Source organism: Euleptes europaea, chromosome 15 (assembly GCF_029931775.1).
Source record: "Euleptes europaea isolate rEulEur1 chromosome 15, rEulEur1.hap1, whole genome shotgun sequence".
Classification (NCBI taxonomy): domain Eukaryota; kingdom Metazoa; phylum Chordata; class Lepidosauria; order Squamata; family Sphaerodactylidae; genus Euleptes; species Euleptes europaea.
The window spans coordinates 41,074,285-41,091,057 of NC_079326.1; the positions used below are offsets into that span (position 1 = coordinate 41,074,285).

The 16,773-nt window shown below is 49.2% G+C and overlaps 1 protein-coding gene across 1 annotated transcript; it reads right to left on the bottom strand.

Annotated features, from left to right (window-relative positions):
* Positions 1-10,746: 10,746 nt before the first annotated feature.
* ATP5MC3 (ATP synthase membrane subunit c locus 3) lies at positions 10,747-16,189 on the bottom strand. The gene is made up of 4 exons (XM_056861301.1): positions 16,141-16,189; positions 14,052-14,129; positions 13,144-13,340; positions 10,747-10,992 (listed from the first exon to the last, which is right to left on the bottom strand). The coding sequence occupies exons 1-4, from the start codon at positions 16,180-16,182 to the stop codon at positions 10,878-10,880; spliced, it is 432 nt and encodes a 143-aa protein (XP_056717279.1). The 5' UTR covers positions 16,183-16,189; the 3' UTR covers positions 10,747-10,877.
* Positions 16,190-16,773: the final 584 nt, after the last annotated feature.

A 16,773-nucleotide genomic window follows, 5' to 3' on the forward strand; every position in this document is an offset into this window, starting at 1 on the left:
CTGCAACAGCTTTTCCCCGGTTTCAGCTCTTGTTTATCGTTCAACATGACTTTCCATGACTTTTCCTCTACTTACACACACACTCTGCTAGCTAGTATCCAGGCAGACATTTTCCCCCTAGTAACTCAACACACACACACACACAGAGTTATCCTGCCCAGCAACAAGCTAATCTCTTGCTGTCCTAATACATTGTCAATACACTTACAGAAAGGAAAATAGGTTATTACAAACTTATTAAATCAGACTGCTTAAATGGATCTTCCATATTCAACGGAAATCTATCTGGCTGTCACATTATTACAGTGTACATAAGAGCCCCGTGGCGCAGGGTGGTAAGCTACAGTACTGCAGTGCAAGCTCTGCTCACGACCTGAGTTCGATCCCAATGGAAGTCAGCTTCAAATAGCCAGCTCAAGGTTGACTCAGCCTTCCATCCTTCCGAGGTCGGTAGAATGAGTACCCAGCTTGCTGGGGGTAAAGCAGGGGTGGGGAACCTTTTTCCCTCCAAGGGCCATTTGGATATTTATAACATCATTCACCGGCCATACAAAATTATCAACTTAAAAATTAGCCGGCCAAGCCCCAAGCAGGCAGCTCTGCCCCAGATGACCACCCCCCCCAAGTGGGCAAGCAGGCAGGCATCCAACCAGTGGCGCACTTGTCCACCTGGTGGCACAGGATGGTCTGTTGCACCAGCCGGGCATAGCCGTCCAGCCCCACGCCGGAGTTGCTCCTGCTCCATATGGTTGGGACCAGATTCTACAGCCAGCACCTCCACCTGCAGGGATGAAATGAGGACACACTGGCTAAGAATTTACCCCTCCCCCCACATTCTGGCCCTGCCCCCTTTAACCCCTCCATTGTCGCCACTTCCGTCCCCAGCCCTCTTGTAGTACAGAGGGAATACGTTTCTCCCTGGCCCGGGTGGGAAAGGGTTAGCACAGTTTCTTGGGCAGTCCTAGCAGCTCCATAGCTAACGACTCTTCTGCAAGGGGGGAAAAGGTTCCTTTTCTTGGCAAAACAAACTCACATCTGCCTTGATTAGAGGCTATTCCTGTCCGCTGGAGAGGGTGGATCACCAGTCTTAGATCCTTCTGAGCTAGAGATCTGCCAGGACCCATGAAGGGCCAGACCAAATGATTTCGCGGGCCTTAAACGGCCCCTGGGCCTGACGTTCCCCACCCCTGGGGTAAAGGGAAGATGACTGGGGAAGGCACTGGCAAATCATCCTGCAAACAAAGTCTGCCTGGTAAACGTCAGGATGTGACGTCACCCCATGGGTCAGGAATGACCCTGTGCTTGCACAGGGGACCTTTACCTTTACAGTGTACATATTACTGGCAGTATACAGTAGATACTAAATGTAAATACAGTTTTTTTTCAATAACCTTTAATAGGCATAGTACAAAAAACAGTTCATACAGATTCTCATGAACTAGAACAATTCACACAAATCCCTGGACAATTTGTTATAATTTTTAATTTTAATTTTTTAAAAATAAATAATTTTAAATAAATCAGTTATATTTTCAAGCTATTAAAAGGTCATTAACATTTTAAACATATTGCCTAATGTTTAAGGGGGCCCATTTCATCAGGGGACCACTTGCCATTGGGCTAGCTGACACCCTGGCAAGTCTGTCACTGCCTGTAAGGAAACTTTTGTGGGAGCAGCTCCCCCAGATTCACCTGAAATGCTCACAAACGGATTGCGGGTCCGTTTGCAACTGGAATTACACCTGTTCCCCTGAAGGAAATGGAAGTTTTTTGGGGGGTGGGGGTGGATTTACATGGAGCTGCCTTATACTGAATCAGACCCTTGGTCCATCAAAGTCATTATTGTCTGTTCAGACCAGCAGCGGCTCTGCAGGATCTCAGGCTGAGGTCTTTCACATCACCTACTTGCCTGGTCCCTTTAACTGGAGATGCCAGGGATTGATCCTGGGACCTTCTGCATGCTCAAGCTGATGCTCTGCCACTGAGCTACGGCCCCTCCTTCTGGCATCACATCCCTGTTGAGCTCCATCACTTCCCTAAGCGCCCCACCTACATCTCCAATCGTTTCCCCAAGCCAGAGTTGGCACTCTGGATCACAGGTATACTGCCTTGGCATACACAGGCTCCCCTTGTCAGTCATTGGTGGCGTTAAGAACATAAGAAAAGCCATTCTGGATCAGACCAAGGTCCATGAAGTCCAGCAGTTTGTTCAGACAGTGACCAACCAGGTGCCTCTAGGAAGCCCACAAACAAGATGACTTGCAGCAGCAGCATCCTGCAAGTGTTCCACAGCACCTAATAGGCATGCTCCTCTGATCCTGACACATTGCACCTGTTGTGTTGCCCTTTTAATATGCATGGAACAATTGGCTTGTAATTGATTTCTATCTGTGTTTTCAGTATGTAAATATTTTATTTCTAGGTTTTAATGTGCTTTTATATGTATGTTGCTGTGATTTCAAATGCAGACCTGTAGGGTAAGGAAGAGGGGGGCTGGATGGTAGCTGTATCCTTGAGTGAGGTGCTGCAGAGCGTGAGGGACAGTTATCAGCCTAAGTAGTAGGTTAGGAAATTAAACTGTGTGGAAGTTATCAGCCTAAGTGGCGAGTGAGAAAATAAGGCTTTGTGGCTAGGTCTATTTAACAAACTTTATGTGAGAGATCCCCCTCTCTGAGTTTGCTTCTCCAAATCAGTTGCTCAGACGTTGATACAGAAACAATAGATTTATTGAAGCCTTCAGGAGATGAGACAGGCACAGGTAGAAAGTTGCAAGTGAGGGGCTATACGGGTTTACAGAATATATTGACTCCAGGGCACTGGGGCACTGGGGTTCACACTTATTGTTATGGGAAGTTACAAGCTTGGCATAATACAAAACATCAGACGGATCCCAGGAAGTCTGGTGCGGCTATCACACTTCCAAGGCCGCACCGGCCTGAGGGAGTACTGGCAGGAAGAACAGCGGGGGGGAAGATACATGGGCCATCAGGCCTGGCGCCTGAGACCAGAAGGTGTGAACTGCTTTTACGAGTTCACTGATAACACCGCAGGTGATGGAAAGCAGAGACACAAAGACAGATAACACCGCAGGTGATGGAAAGCAGAGACACAAAGACAGAGACCCTCACATTCTGCCCCCCTTAAGGCCCCCCTCCGAGAGGACGAGGCTTATCGGGATAAGCGAGGTGGAATTCTCGGACCAAGCGAGGAGCTGCCATGTGGGGTGCGGCCACCCATTCGTCATGAGCGGAGCCAAGGTTTTTCCAGCGAACAAAGTAAAACAGTTTCCCTTTCTTCCATTTGGAATCTAAAACCTTGGATATTTCCAAATGGGTATCCCCTCCTACTACGGTAGGAATCTCATGAGCGGGAGGGGGGTGGAACTGGGGAGCTGCTACATAAGGTTTGAGGAGGCTTATATGGAAAACTGGATGAACTCCCTTGAGAGTCTTAGGGAGACCCAGTTCCACGGTAACCTCGTTGATTACTCTGGTAATGGGGAAAGGTCCTACATAACGGTCGCTCAGTTTTTTGCAGGGGCGAAGAGAGCGGAGGTTTTTGGTGGACAAATAGACTTGCTCCCCCACCTTGAGTTCCCATCCCGGAGACCGGTGTTTGTCTGCTTGTTCCTTGTACTTGCTTTTTGCCCTTTCCAGATTTTTGAGCAACCATGGCCAGGTGGATTTAACCACCTGAATCCACTCCTGAAGATCAGGGGTAGACTGGAGCTCTGGCGAGACGGGGGCAGAACCGAAAGGGCCAAAATCCGTCCCGTATATAACTTGGAAGGGACTAAAGCCGGTAGAGGAATGAGGCGCATTGTTGTACGCATATTCGGCAAATGGCAGCAGGTCGACCCAGTCGTCCTGGTGGAAATTTACATAGCAACGCAAATAACATTCTACTACCGCATTTACTCGTTCCGTTTGACCATCCGTTTGGGGGTGATAGGCGGAAGAAAGGCCCTGTTCCTCCACTCCCATTAACTTTAGGAAAGCCCGCCAGAATTTGGCAACAAACTGGACCCCCCGGTCGGAGAGGACCTTCCTCGGGATCGAGTGTAGCCTGAGGACGTGCGTGATGAACAGTTTAGCTAAGCCCTGGGCTGAAGGAAGACCTGCACATGGAACGAAATGAACCTGTTTGGAAAAGAGGTCTGTGATAACCCAGAGAACCGTTTTCCCCCGACTTGGAGGTAGGTCGGTGATAAAATCCATGGCGATGACTTCCCAGGGACGGGAGGGGTTCTCAAGCGGTTTGAGAAGCCCCGGGGGTTTTCCCATCCGTTTCTTGGCTGTGGCGCAGGTGGGGCAGCTGCGCACATACAACTCTACATCAGATCTCATACCGGGCCACCAGAATTGCCTTCGAACCAGGTGAAGCGTTTTTACGAAACCAAAATGACCCGCTAGCCTGGCCCCATGTACAAGTCCCAATACTTCTTTGCGAAGGGAAGATGGGACATAGAGTTTCCCCCCTTGCACCCACCAAGTGTTGGTTCGTTCCAAGCCAGTGGGGAGGAGATGGTGCTCCTCCTCCTGTAAGGAGGCGTCCCGGAGTCGCTGTTGGAAAGCTTCCGGGATACCTTTGAGCGTAGGGGGGGTCTCCGGCTGGCGGGCTTGGGATCGGGTGGTGACGGCCAAGCCAGGGACTTCCCCTCGCTGTTCGGGAGTGAACAGGGAGTCGACGGGGCGATCGAAATCGTTGCGATACTGGGGAAGTCGTGACAAAGCATCAGCTAGGGCATTTTCTTTGCCAGGGACATGTTTGAGGGTGAACCGGAATTTTGCAAAAAATTGGGCCCACCGAATTTGTTTGGCATTGAGTTTTCTAGCTCCCTTGAGAGCCTCAAGATTCTTGTGATCAGTGCACACTTCGAACGGCAGCTCGGCCCCCTCCAAGAAGTGTCTCCATATGGTAAGGGCATGTTTGACCGCTGCTGCCTCCTTCTCCCAAATGGCCCAGTTGATTTCGGACTGGGAAAACTTCTTGGAGAAGTAGGCGCATGGCCTCAACCGTCCCCCCTCATCCCTCTGCAATAGGGCCCCGCCCATGGCTACATCCGAGGCATCCACCTGCACCACGAAGGGCTTGGTGCAATCCGGGTGAGCCAAAACGGGTTCGGATGAAAAAAGTAGCTTTAAACGTTCAAAAGCTTGCTGGCACTGGGGAGACCATTGCAGACGGGCTGAGGGGAGTGCGGCGCTAGCCCCCCTGTCCTTGGTACGCAACAGGGCAGTGAGGGGAAGCGCAACTTGGGCAAAGTTGGGAATGAAATTCCGGTAAAAGTTGGCAAACCCCAAAAACTGTTGAAGTTGGCGGCGGGTAGTGGGGGTTTCCCAGTCCCGCACCGCCTGGACCTTGGCGGGGTCCATTTCCAACCCTTGGTGGGAAATCACATACCCCAGAAATGTAATAGAAGGTTGGTGGAATTCACACTTGGACACCTTAGCATACAGTTTGTGCTCCCGCAGCCGCTGGAGCACTTCTCGCACTAGGCGCACATGTTCTTCCATGGTCTCAGAGTAAATAAGAATGTCATCGAGAAATACCACCACCCCCCGAAACAGTAAATCATGCAACACTTCATTAATTAATTGCATAAAGACACTCGGAGCCCCCGAAAGTCCGAACGGCATGACCAGGTACTCAAACATCCCAAAACAACTGGAAAAGGCCGTTTTGGGTTCGTCTCCTTCTTTGATGCGAATGCGGTGGTAGGCTTCTACCAAGTCCAGTTTGGTGAAGATTCGGCCCTCCTTTAATTGTGCTAGAAGGTCAGGAATAAGAGGGAGGGGGTAAGCATTAGACTGGGTGACTGCGTTCAGTCTGCGAAAGTCAATACACAGTCTTAAATCTCCCGTCTTTTTCTTTACAAAGAAAGCTGGGGCTGAATAAGGAGCCTTGGAGGGGCGTATGAAACCCCTCGCCAGATTGACATCCAGATAGTCTCGCAATACAGTCTTTTCACTAGGGCTCATGGGGTAAACCTTTCCCTTAGACAGTTTGCCTTCCCCTACAATCTCGATGGCACAGTCCGTTTCTCTGTGGGGAGGCAGTTCGTCGCACTCTCTAACATCGAAAACATCAGTAAACTGCGAGTACTCAGAGGGTAATTGAGGAGCGACTGGGGCGGGGGACCCTACCAGTGCGGCGGCTGGAGTTCTGAGTACCCGTTCCTTGTCATGCAACCCACAGGGGTTTTCGGGGAAGGAAAGCACCCGTTTAACCCAATCAATGGAGGGATTGTGTCCCCTTAACCAGTTCATCCCTAACACCACAGGGGTCACAATAGGGGCGATGGTGAAATACAACCGTTCCCAATGTTCCCCCACGGACATAATCACGGCTGCAGTTCTGTGGGTCACAGGGCCCCGTTTAAAGTCACTCCCGTCCATTTGGGAAAAACGGAGGGGTCCCGGAAGCCGCTTGCGCCGGACACCCAACTTCTTAGCAGTTTCCTCATTTATCATGGTGCGGGCACACCCCGAGTCGACCAACGCGGGGACCTCTAACGGGGGACCCCCTTTGGGTAGGGACAGATGAACACGCACAAATACATTGTCCTCTTGGGCGCTTACCATCGGTGGAGCTCCTTGCACAACGATAGGGACGGTCTGCTGCGGAGCCCCCTCTACAGCAGACCGACGGCGTTTTTTGCCGGCTGTTCCCACTCTTCCTCCTCGCTGGAAGAGGGGGACGGGGTGGTGGCTTCCGGGGAGCCGTCCGAATCAAAGACGGTATTTGTAATCCGAGACCCCGATGGGCCCGTAGAGTCGGATGCCCCATCCTGGGGGCGCGCGTGGAGAGCGGAGGGTGCGCCGGAGCGCCGGCTCAGTGGTCCACTTCTGCGGCGAGGCTGGCTGTCGGCGGCCGGTTTCGTCGGCTCGGCTTGGATTTGGCGGGGGGGGGTCGGACGGCCTGAGCGAGAGGGGCATTGCGATGCAAAGTGACCCTTTCCCCCGCAGATCAGGCAGGCGCCGGCCTCGAACCGCTTGCGGCGTTCCGCGGCCGAGAGACCCCCGCCACCCCCTTGCCGGAGTTCCCGGCTACGGTCACCTCGGGGCCTGGGGTCTCGCCCAAGCCGTTGCTTGGACAAGTTCAGGAGTTGTTTGCGATTCTCGATGTCAGCAGCATGGCGAACCCAACCTTCCACATCCGGGGGGTTCCCTTGCATGAAGGCCCAATGTTGGAGGTCTGGGTTGAGACCCTCCCTGAAACATTGTACCAAGGTAGCTTCACTCCAGTCCAGAATTCGGCTAGCCAGTGACTGGAACTCACTTGCATACTGCGCCACCGACTTAGTCCCTTGGCGCAGTTGCATCAGGGAGGCTTTAGCCCGCTCACCCAGAGTCGGGTCCTCAAAACGGTTTCGGAGTGCTACCATGAACTCGTCCAGGGTTCGCAGCACCGGCGAGCGGAGTTCATACTGCAACACCATCCAGGCAGCCGCCTCCCCTTGCAGTAAGGAAGCCACGTACTGCACCCGGGACTCCTCAGAAACGAAGGTTCGGCCTTGTTCCCGCATAAAAATGTCTACTTGGACCATAAAAAAGGTCAACTGGTCTCCCGACCCGTCATACGTGACTTTCAGGTCCCGACGGGCCGGGGGGGCAGGGGTTGCGGGCGGAACTACCGGCGCCCCGTCTGGGGGAGCACCGGCTGGAGGTTGCAACTTCAGCGCATCTAGGGTCGTGGCCATCTCACCCATTACGCGTTGCATGATCTCCATCTGCTCCTGCATAGCCCGGCGGTCTTCCTGCCACTGCTTTCGTTCTTCCTCCATGAGGGCCTCTTTGCGGGCCGGGTCCCCTTCGAGTCCCGTGCTGGGGAAGGCCAACCGGCGATCCTTCGCCGCAGTCCGCGAGAGCGACCAGCCCTTGGGAGAGTCCAGCCAATAAGTAAGCCCCCGGGGACGTTCGTCCCGATCTTGGTCGGGGGCACGACCCTTCGGTTTCTTTGGCTTGGCTCCCTCCTCCTTCGGGTCCGGCTTCTCCGGCTCGTCCGGTTCCTTGGGGGCATCGGGGATAGGGGTGGTGTCCTCGTCGGCTGACATTCTGTCCAAAGCGGTACAGCTGCAGTCCGAGAGGCAAGGACTTGCAACTTAATGTGAGAGATCCCCCTCTCTGAGTTTGCTTCTCCAAATCAGTTGCTCAGACGTTGATACAGAAACAATAGATTTATTGAAGCCTTCAGGAGATGAGACAGGCACAGGTAGAAAGTTGCAAGTGAGGGGCTATACGGGTTTACAGAATATATTGACTCCAGGGCACTGGGGCACTGGGGTTCACACTTATTGTTATGGGAAGTTACAAGCTTGGCATAATACAAAACATCAGACGGATCCCAGGAAGTCTGGTGCGGCTATCACACTTCCAAGGCCGCACCGGCCTGAGGGAGTACTGGCAGGAAGAACAGCGGGGGGGAAGATACATGGGCCATCAGGCCTGGCGCCTGAGACCAGAAGGTGTGAACTGCTTTTACGAGTTCACTGATAACACCGCAGGTGATGGAAAGCAGAGACACAAAGACAGAGACCCTCACACTTTACAGTAAGAAAAAGAACTGTACCTATCTGAAACCATTACGCTTATGAACATCACTGAAACTGTTACAGTATTAAATAAACTCGTTTATGTTTAAGAGAAAATAAAACACTGTTGCTGTAACTGTTGTTCATCTAATGGCCTTTTGTGCAAACATGCATGGAACTCCGCAGACAAAGGCCTGCCCTGAGCCAGGGAAGCCTTTTCGGCTGAAGCGGAGGTGGGGTGGACAGAACGGATGGAGCTTTCACTCCTTTTCTCAGACAGATTTTGGTGTTCCTCCTGCTGAGGACCTTCAAGGCATGTTCCCACAGAGCTGCCTTTAAACGCGCAGCCCTTTCATGCTGGGCTCCTGGCATGAGATTTACAGGCACTACACGCTCCCGTGTTACGTGCCTCCTCCAAACAAAACAGACAGGAATCGTGGCCTGCGCCATCTTTGTACCGCATTCGGTACATTTTTCAAAACAAAGGCATCTTTACCAGAGACTATGCCAAAATCCGGACTCTTGAGGTAAAAATTATCAAAAAAGCTTCAGAGAAGTTCCTCTCCTCACGGTGGCAGAGAACTGAGGGATGAGTGCTCTCCCCATCCCCGTCATGTGCCCATTTGAGCAGGAAAACGCTAGCGCGAGATGGAGAGGAGGGGGGAGTACTGCGTTTCATGAATCTTCTATAAAGTTTTGGAAAGTCCTTCTCCGCAGCAGGCCTACGCCTGCAGTCCCATGTGGGACTGCACAAAGACCACAACGATGAACTGTTTTATTTAAAGGATCCCCCTTTACCTCAGAGCATGCACTGACCGTTTTATCAGTCTACCATATACAATTAAGCCATCCTATTCTTTGGGTCCAAATAAGAATTCTAAGGCAAGAGCTTAGACATAATGGGAAATTTTTCTGGCATCTGTTTCATGGATAGGAGTAAATACTAATGGCAGGCTAGGATCTGGCAGACCCAAGTTCAAATTCTCATTCCGTCTTGGGCCTAACCTACCTCACAGGTTTTATTGAGGATACCACAATGATGTAAGCTGCTCTAGGTCCCCACTGAGAAAGGTGCAGTATAAATTAAGCAAAAATGGTCTGCTTCACAAATGAAAACTAGACCTGTTCTGCTGCTTTGATAGTTCTGTCATGAAACTCTTAAATGTTCAATTTAATTCAATCTTACCAATTTCAGGGTTTATGAACCTATACTTGACCATTCCTCTCTTATGCCCCTTACCTTACACAGACATAGCTTTTAACTTGGATGGTAAATATGGGGAGAATCTGTGGCTCAGGGGTAGAGTATCTGCTTTGCATGCAGGTCCCAGATTCAAGCCCCAGCATCTCCTGTTAGTAAACCACATGAAATACCTCCACCTGAGAACCTGGGGAGCAGCTGCCAGTCAGAGTAGACACTGTCTTTGAATAAAGCAATTTCATGTGTACACGCATTTATGAAAAGGCCAGCCATTCCTGTGAACAGCATACTCCTATTAAAAAACAGACATATCTGTTTTTTCCCACTGAACACTAGGTATCAAATTCTTGAAATTTGTTTTTTAAGTTCTTACCAAATATTTGTGCATCACTTTAGTCTTTCCCTTTATCTAACAGCACAATCCTATGTCTTCGAACTGACAGTGCCAGGACATTCAATAGTGCATACTCCCTAGTATTTATTCCAGTGACTGTATTGTAAATGGAGGATTAGTTGTGTGCCTGAGAGAATAGCAGCTTTCCTAAATCCACTTAGGATCCAACTAGACAAATTTATCTTTAAGAGCAGAGTCACAGCAATCCAGGGGGCTCCCACTTCCAATCAGGGATGTGTAGGCAGAGGGATTTAACCCTTTTATACTCACAATTCTGATAAAGCATAACATAGGCTGTAATTCAGCATTAATTAGGACTGGGGGGCAGGGTTAAGCTGAGAATACTCCTACCAGGAACATTACTTACAGCTTTTGCTGCCAGGTTCACTGGGTCACACTGCCTTTTAAAGCCACACATGAATAAGCCCAGGGTGAACTGACAACATCTATAATGCTGCTCCATTAAAGTTTACTAGCACAGGATTTTTCCTAACCTGGGTTTTAAAAGCTTTCAAGGCAAAACAGAACTAGAATTCTCTGGACAGACCATCCACACTCTGCTGCTCAAGGGGGAAGGAAAGAAAGAAGCCAACAGTCAATTACAGGCCACAGCCCGAGTTTAAACTCGTTACCATCTTTAATTAAACTGCTTTGGACGTAGCATACGTTTCCATGATAAACAATTTCTGAGCCCGAGTACACAGAATCACATTGGTAGTTCACTAATGCCAGAGGTTCAGCAGTTCTCTTCACATGGCGAACAGGATCAGGAAAGCAACCATCAGACAGAACAGACCCATAGCTTCTGAGAGGGCAAATCCCAAAATAGCATACGAGAATAACTGCTGCTTCAGAGAAGGATTTCTAGAACAGAAAAGTGTATGAGACATTTTAACGTATGAACAGTAAAAGGAAGTGGATGTATCCGTTTAGATTTTAGTAACTTCACAATGAAAAGCCCAAGTCGCCTTTAGTTACAGAGCAAAACAATTACATACGTGCTTAATCAGAAGCCCCATGCAGGGCTGGATCACAGAGCTGTGATAATTCAACACATGTCTGAACAAGATCACAATTGCAACATTCAGAACTCCCTAGGAGATGGAAGGAAACAGACTGGAAAGTACATGGTGGCCATTCAAAGCTTCCATTTGGTAAGTATGAAGAAGCATAAGACAAAATTGTAAACCCCAAACCAACCTAAACCCACTCAAATCTGGGGAAGAAGCTGGTGGGTACACTTAGAATTACATCCCACCCTTCTATTTACCAAGTATTCAGGGTCTCTTACAAAGAGGTTAGTAATTCCCTGTGTATCCCCCTCTCAAATGGAACCGTGAGGTTCTCGCTCAATTTCCTGATGCAGCACTTGTCTACAACTTTAGATTCAAATGTTTCACTATTATGTCTGTGCAAAAATCAAGAGAAGCTTGAACTGCATGCAAAACACAGGCCCAACCAACCTTTCTGCTGTTAGAAAAAGAAAGAGCAGGGTCCCTTCCGACTGCCCAAAAAGCTATGCTGGGGCAATGGCAGGACCTGCATGAATAAAACCACGTGGAAAATGTGTGTGTGTGTGTGGGAAGATTAGGTGAGACTGAGTGGAAAAGCTACTGAAAACAAACTTCTAGGTATTTCCTTAGACTATCTAGTGCCACTGTTACACCCATCAATTATTCCTATTTGCATATGCATGGAGAATCTTCTCAAACAGAAGCCTCCCTTTACTATATTAGGGGAAGCCTCAAAGTCTGCAAAAACTATCCATATAAGACTGGAGGAGTTTCTGTTCTAAAGACTCTGCCGGATAGAGCAAAAGATTTTCTAAAAATCCTTTATTGCCTGAATTTATACCCCCTTTTCTCCCCAAGGGAGCCCCAAAGCAGCCTACATTGTTCATTAGTGCCAATGGGGTGGATCCAACCAGCTGTTTCATTTTAATTTATTTTTATTTTATTAATTTATACCCCGCTGTTTCCTGACTGCAGTCAGGCTCACGGCGGCTCCCAAGAGATAAATTGATTGTTTAAAATACGTACCATGATATTTAAAACCTTATACATTCTAAAATTCAGTAGAGGATAGACAAACAGGTAAGGGGTGGAGAAGAAGGAGTGTGTGTGTGTGTTTGTGTGTGTGTGTGGGGAAACAAAAGCAAAGGCCAGCTAAAGGAACTGGGGGAGAGTGAGCAAAAAGCTGGATGGAACCCACTCTATATCTTAATATACGCAACAGATTATTGTAATTGACTTCATGCAAGATGCAAAGTTTCTCACACCTGCCTGGGATTTACAGTGCAATCCTAAGTGCACTTCCCTAGGTGTAAGCCCCAGAGAACAAAACAGGGTGTACTTTTGTGTAGACCTGTTTTAAGATTTACCAAGCTTAATGGAGCGGAATAAGGGAATTGTCCCCAGGTAAGCAATACCTGCATTCTTCCATACCATTCCAAAGCACCAACATCTGAACTGCTGTCATGTAAGAGGCAAATACATGGAATTGCCATAGCTCTGCACAGTTGTTTCTAGCTCTCTCTACCCATCAGCTTCGCCAAGGCCAAAAGAGGTAGCAAAAGAGAGGTTGTAATAATAATAATAAGAGTTGGTTTTTATATGCCGACATTCTCTACCACTTAAGGCAAAATCAAACCGGCTTACAATCTCCTTCCCTTCCCCTCCCCACAACAGACACCCTGTGATGTAGGTGGGGCTGAGAGAGCTCTAAGAGCGGTGACTAGCTCAAGGTCACCCAGCTGGCTTCATGTGTAGGAGTGGCAAAACCAACCCGGTTCACGAGATTAGCATCTACCACTCATGTGGAGGAGTGGGGAATCAAACCCGGTTCTCCAGATCAGAGACCACCACTCTCAACCACTACACCACACTACATAGAGTACAGTTGACTGGAAAGTCCAGTGGCATCACCAGCAATTCAGTGCTTGAATACCTAGCACAGTAACTGCAACATCCGTCTACGCAAAAAAATACAGGCAGTTAGAAGTCAAGGATGGGTTACCTGGCATAGCCTATGATTAGACTCCCAAAGACTGTTCCGATACCAGCACCAGAACCAGCCACTCCTACTGTAGCAGCACCAGCACCAATAAATTTGGCAGCCGTGTCTATGTCCCTGCTGACAGCACTAGTTTGAAACTTCCTTAGTGCTAACTGACTGCTGGTATCCTGAGGTCCAGTAAGGAAAGTCGTGTTGCCCTTCGAAAGGAGAGAGGAAAATTAAGGTTAGTCCAGAGTTCTACACGGTTTGTCAATAACAAAAGGACTTAAACTTCATCTCGTCCCATTTTCTTCCAGGAGATACCTTGAAACTCTGGCTAAAGGGCAAGCAAGCCTGCAAATAGGAAGTATGAAATGTGAAGTTATTATTGTGACTGACAGCTTTTTATCAGCTTGAAATCATCCTCCTCAGTGCTGGGAGCTACTAAGAGAAAGCTATTTCCTCCTCCATGATGGTCTTCACATTTTTCTACAGCACTTACAACAGGAAAACCATTTATAATTCTCTAGTTTGCAGGAGGCTTTTAGAAATAACTTTCTATTTAAGTGGCCTGGAGACACATAAGAACTTGGGGGTTGTCCCCTGGCAATGTACCTGGATGAAAGGCTGACTAGGAATCAGACATTAGTAGTTCCATGTCCCTTGGAGAAATGCTAGAGCATTAATACAACCCTAGTTGTTTGAACAGCAGTTACAAGCCTACATCTAAAGTTCTTTTAGACACCTTATTGCAATAATAAGTGAAACATGTACAGTTAAATCCCCTCTCCCCAAATTAGCTTTTCAACATAAGGCCTCAACCAGAGCTAGTTTGATATTTTGTTGTGAATTATGGTAACTAGGACAAGAACACACAAGCTCACCAGATAGTTTTAAGGATTGGAAGCTACAGAATTGTTTTAAGGTACCTCGCCAGTCCTGGTTTCCAGCCTAGACAACACCGAGGCAGAAATTGGTCTGTACAGGATTCTTGACCCCGCACGCATCTGAAAAGAGTGAAAGCACACCAAGATATGACCACAGTTATGCAGTTTTCCAAGAACAGTGACATGCTCTATAGAATCACAGAACAGCGATTCCACCCACAGATTACAATCCTTGTTCCTCATAACCAACCCCCCCCCCTACATTTGATAAGAGGACATTTTTACCTCTAGACAGCTTAACTACACTGGACACGGTTAATGTCAGCGCAAAAGAAGAAGAGTTGGTTTTTATATGCCGACTTTCTCTACCACTTAAGGCAAAATCAAACCAGCTTACAATCACCTTCCCTTCAACGGACACCCTGTGAGGTAGGTGGGGCTGAGAGAGCTCTAACAGAGCTGTAACTTGCCCAAGGTCACCCAGCTGGCTCCGTGTGTAGGAGTGGGGAATCAAACCCGGTTCTCCAGATCAGAGTCCACCGCTCCAAACCACCACTCTTAACCACTACACCACACTGGCTCTCAAGTCATTAAGACCTCTTGTCTCTGAAGTCTGACATTCCTTGTTGGCAACTATGGGTTGACAAGAACACTTCTTCTACAGGTCAGTTGCAACTTCTTGTCCCCACAGGAAGTTAAAAAAAAAAGCACAGTCCATAGGCATATTGAGCTTTTGCTGGGGGCAAATGTGCTTAAAACAAATCACATTCTGCTCTTACCTCTCTCCTTTCCCATAAGAGATCTGTAATAAGGAGCTGAGATACCAATCTTCACAGGTTTATGTTAGAAAGGTTAAATAGTTTTCTCAGGAAACATACAAATATTGTCAGTTTCCCAACAGAGATTGCTAACATTTCCTACAAGCAAGCCTGTACCTCACATTAGAGGAGAAGAAGAGTTGGTTTTTATATGCCGACTTTCTCTACCACTCAAGGAAGAATCAAACCGGCTTACAACCACCTTCCCTTCCCCAAAACAGACATCCTGTGAAGTAGGCAGGGTTGAAAGAGATCTAAGAAAACTCTGAAAAGTCCAGGGTCACCCAGCTGGCTTCATGTGTAGGAGTGGGGAATCAAACCCAGTTCTCCAGATCAGACTCCACCTCTCCTAACCACTACACCACGCTGGCTCTCAGAGCTTTACATACACTCTGTAAAACATGCACTGCAGAGGAAGCCTCATGTTCTTGCTGGTGATGTCACAGGCGAGAAGTATGGGTCCCTGTAGCAGGGGTACCTGATTTCTACTGCACACGGCGCCTGTCTCAATGACCTTCAGGTCATACTAACCCCAGGGGTTTTAAAAAAATATTTTGCAAAAACAAGTAGAGCAGGATCCTTGACTAGCAACCAAACTAAGCAACCAAATGTTCATTTAAGCAATTCAGACCACCGGCAAAGCAAAGTGGATCCCCCACACCCAAGGAACACCCTTCCCCAAAGGGGAAAGCTCATACCCTGCCATAAATTATGCTAGTCTTTAAGGTGCCACTGCACTCTTGCTCTATTCTACGTCCCTAAAGGGTGCAGCGCTGCAGGCTCAATAGCTTCCAACAGGCATACAGACGGACAGGCTGCGATTCCCGCAAGCTAACCAAGGCCCAACGAATGAATGAATGGCGGCCTGTTCACGTCCTTGGATTGCCTGCCCGGTAAAGGTCACGGATTCCCACACCGGCCTCTTCTCGTGGCAGGAGCTCAACCTCCGCCACTTCTGCAGCAGACCTGATTTAATTTTAATTAAAGGTGTAGAGGGAGGGAGCAAACAAAACAATAATAACAATAAAAAAGACTTTGCTTGCAGCAGAATAGACTTTGCTTGCAGCAGACTCTTAACACGTAGCAGTCCGGTAGGGCGGGAAAAAGGCCTGCAGCAAAGCCAGAACCGCTAGGCCTCCCAGGGAAGGCATAAACCCGAACCCGCACAGCCCAAGGGGAAAGAGAGAGAACAGCGAGAGAAGGAAGCGAGGAAGGGGGCAGGCAGGTGGAGGAGGCGCCCCAAGGCATATCCCCCCCATTGCAAGAGTGCAGTTGCTGCCCCATAGCAGCGACCCCCCCACACCCCAACTCACCAACGCAGGCGAGCCGGCGGCGAGCTTTGCACAGGCGAACATGATTAATGGAGGGTGGCGGCTTCGGGCTTGCTGCTGCCGGGGGGCTGCAAGGGGCGGCGGCGGGAGGTCTGGCGGTGGCGGGTTGGGCCTCCTGGCTCGCTGCGGGGAGACAAAGGAGAGGTCGGGGCGCTGCAAAGAGGCCGCCGCCGAGCCCGGGAGGGAGGCGGGAGGCGCCGATGGAGACGGATGCCCGGCGACCCCCTTCGGCCTACCTACTTACCCGGCAGCGGTAGAGGTCGAAGCGGCTACGGGCTCTCCGCGCAGGCGCAGTGACTGCGCTTTAATGCTTCGAGTGCCCGGATGCTGGAGGAGGAGGGGGGGGAGAGGAACCATTCCCAAGGTCACTTTGTAATAACTTTATAAGTACGGTGGGGAGAGAAGGGCTGCTAGGAAACGGGAGGAGCCTTTGGGAAGGCTGGAGAGAAGCATCTTAGAAGCCTTTACGACCAGCAGTTTTGTTTCTGAAAAGCAGGACTTTTTTTTTTCCAGTTAGCGCTTTTTTGTGTGTTCTTGCTGTGGGTGCCGTGCAATTAGCATGGAAGGCAGGCATTCAACGGGGCAGCTAGAGTTGCCAACCTCCAGGTAGCGCTT

What these genes read in the sequence shown, in the direction of transcription:
- ATP5MC3 (XM_056861301.1), bottom strand. Translation starts at nt 16,182, where the DNA reads ATGTTCGCCTGTGCAAAGCTCGCCGCCGGCTCGCCTGCGTTG. An exon ending in CCGCCGGCTCGCCTGCGTTG is followed by an intron (nt 14,130 to 16,140) that starts GTGAGTTGGGGT and finishes CACTCTTTTCAG; the next exon opens with ATGCGTGCGGGGTCAAGAAT. An exon ending in CTAATCATAGGCTATGCCAG is followed by an intron (nt 10,993 to 13,143) that starts GTAACCCATCCT and finishes TTTCTGTTCTAG; the next exon opens with AAATCCTTCTCTGAAGCAGC.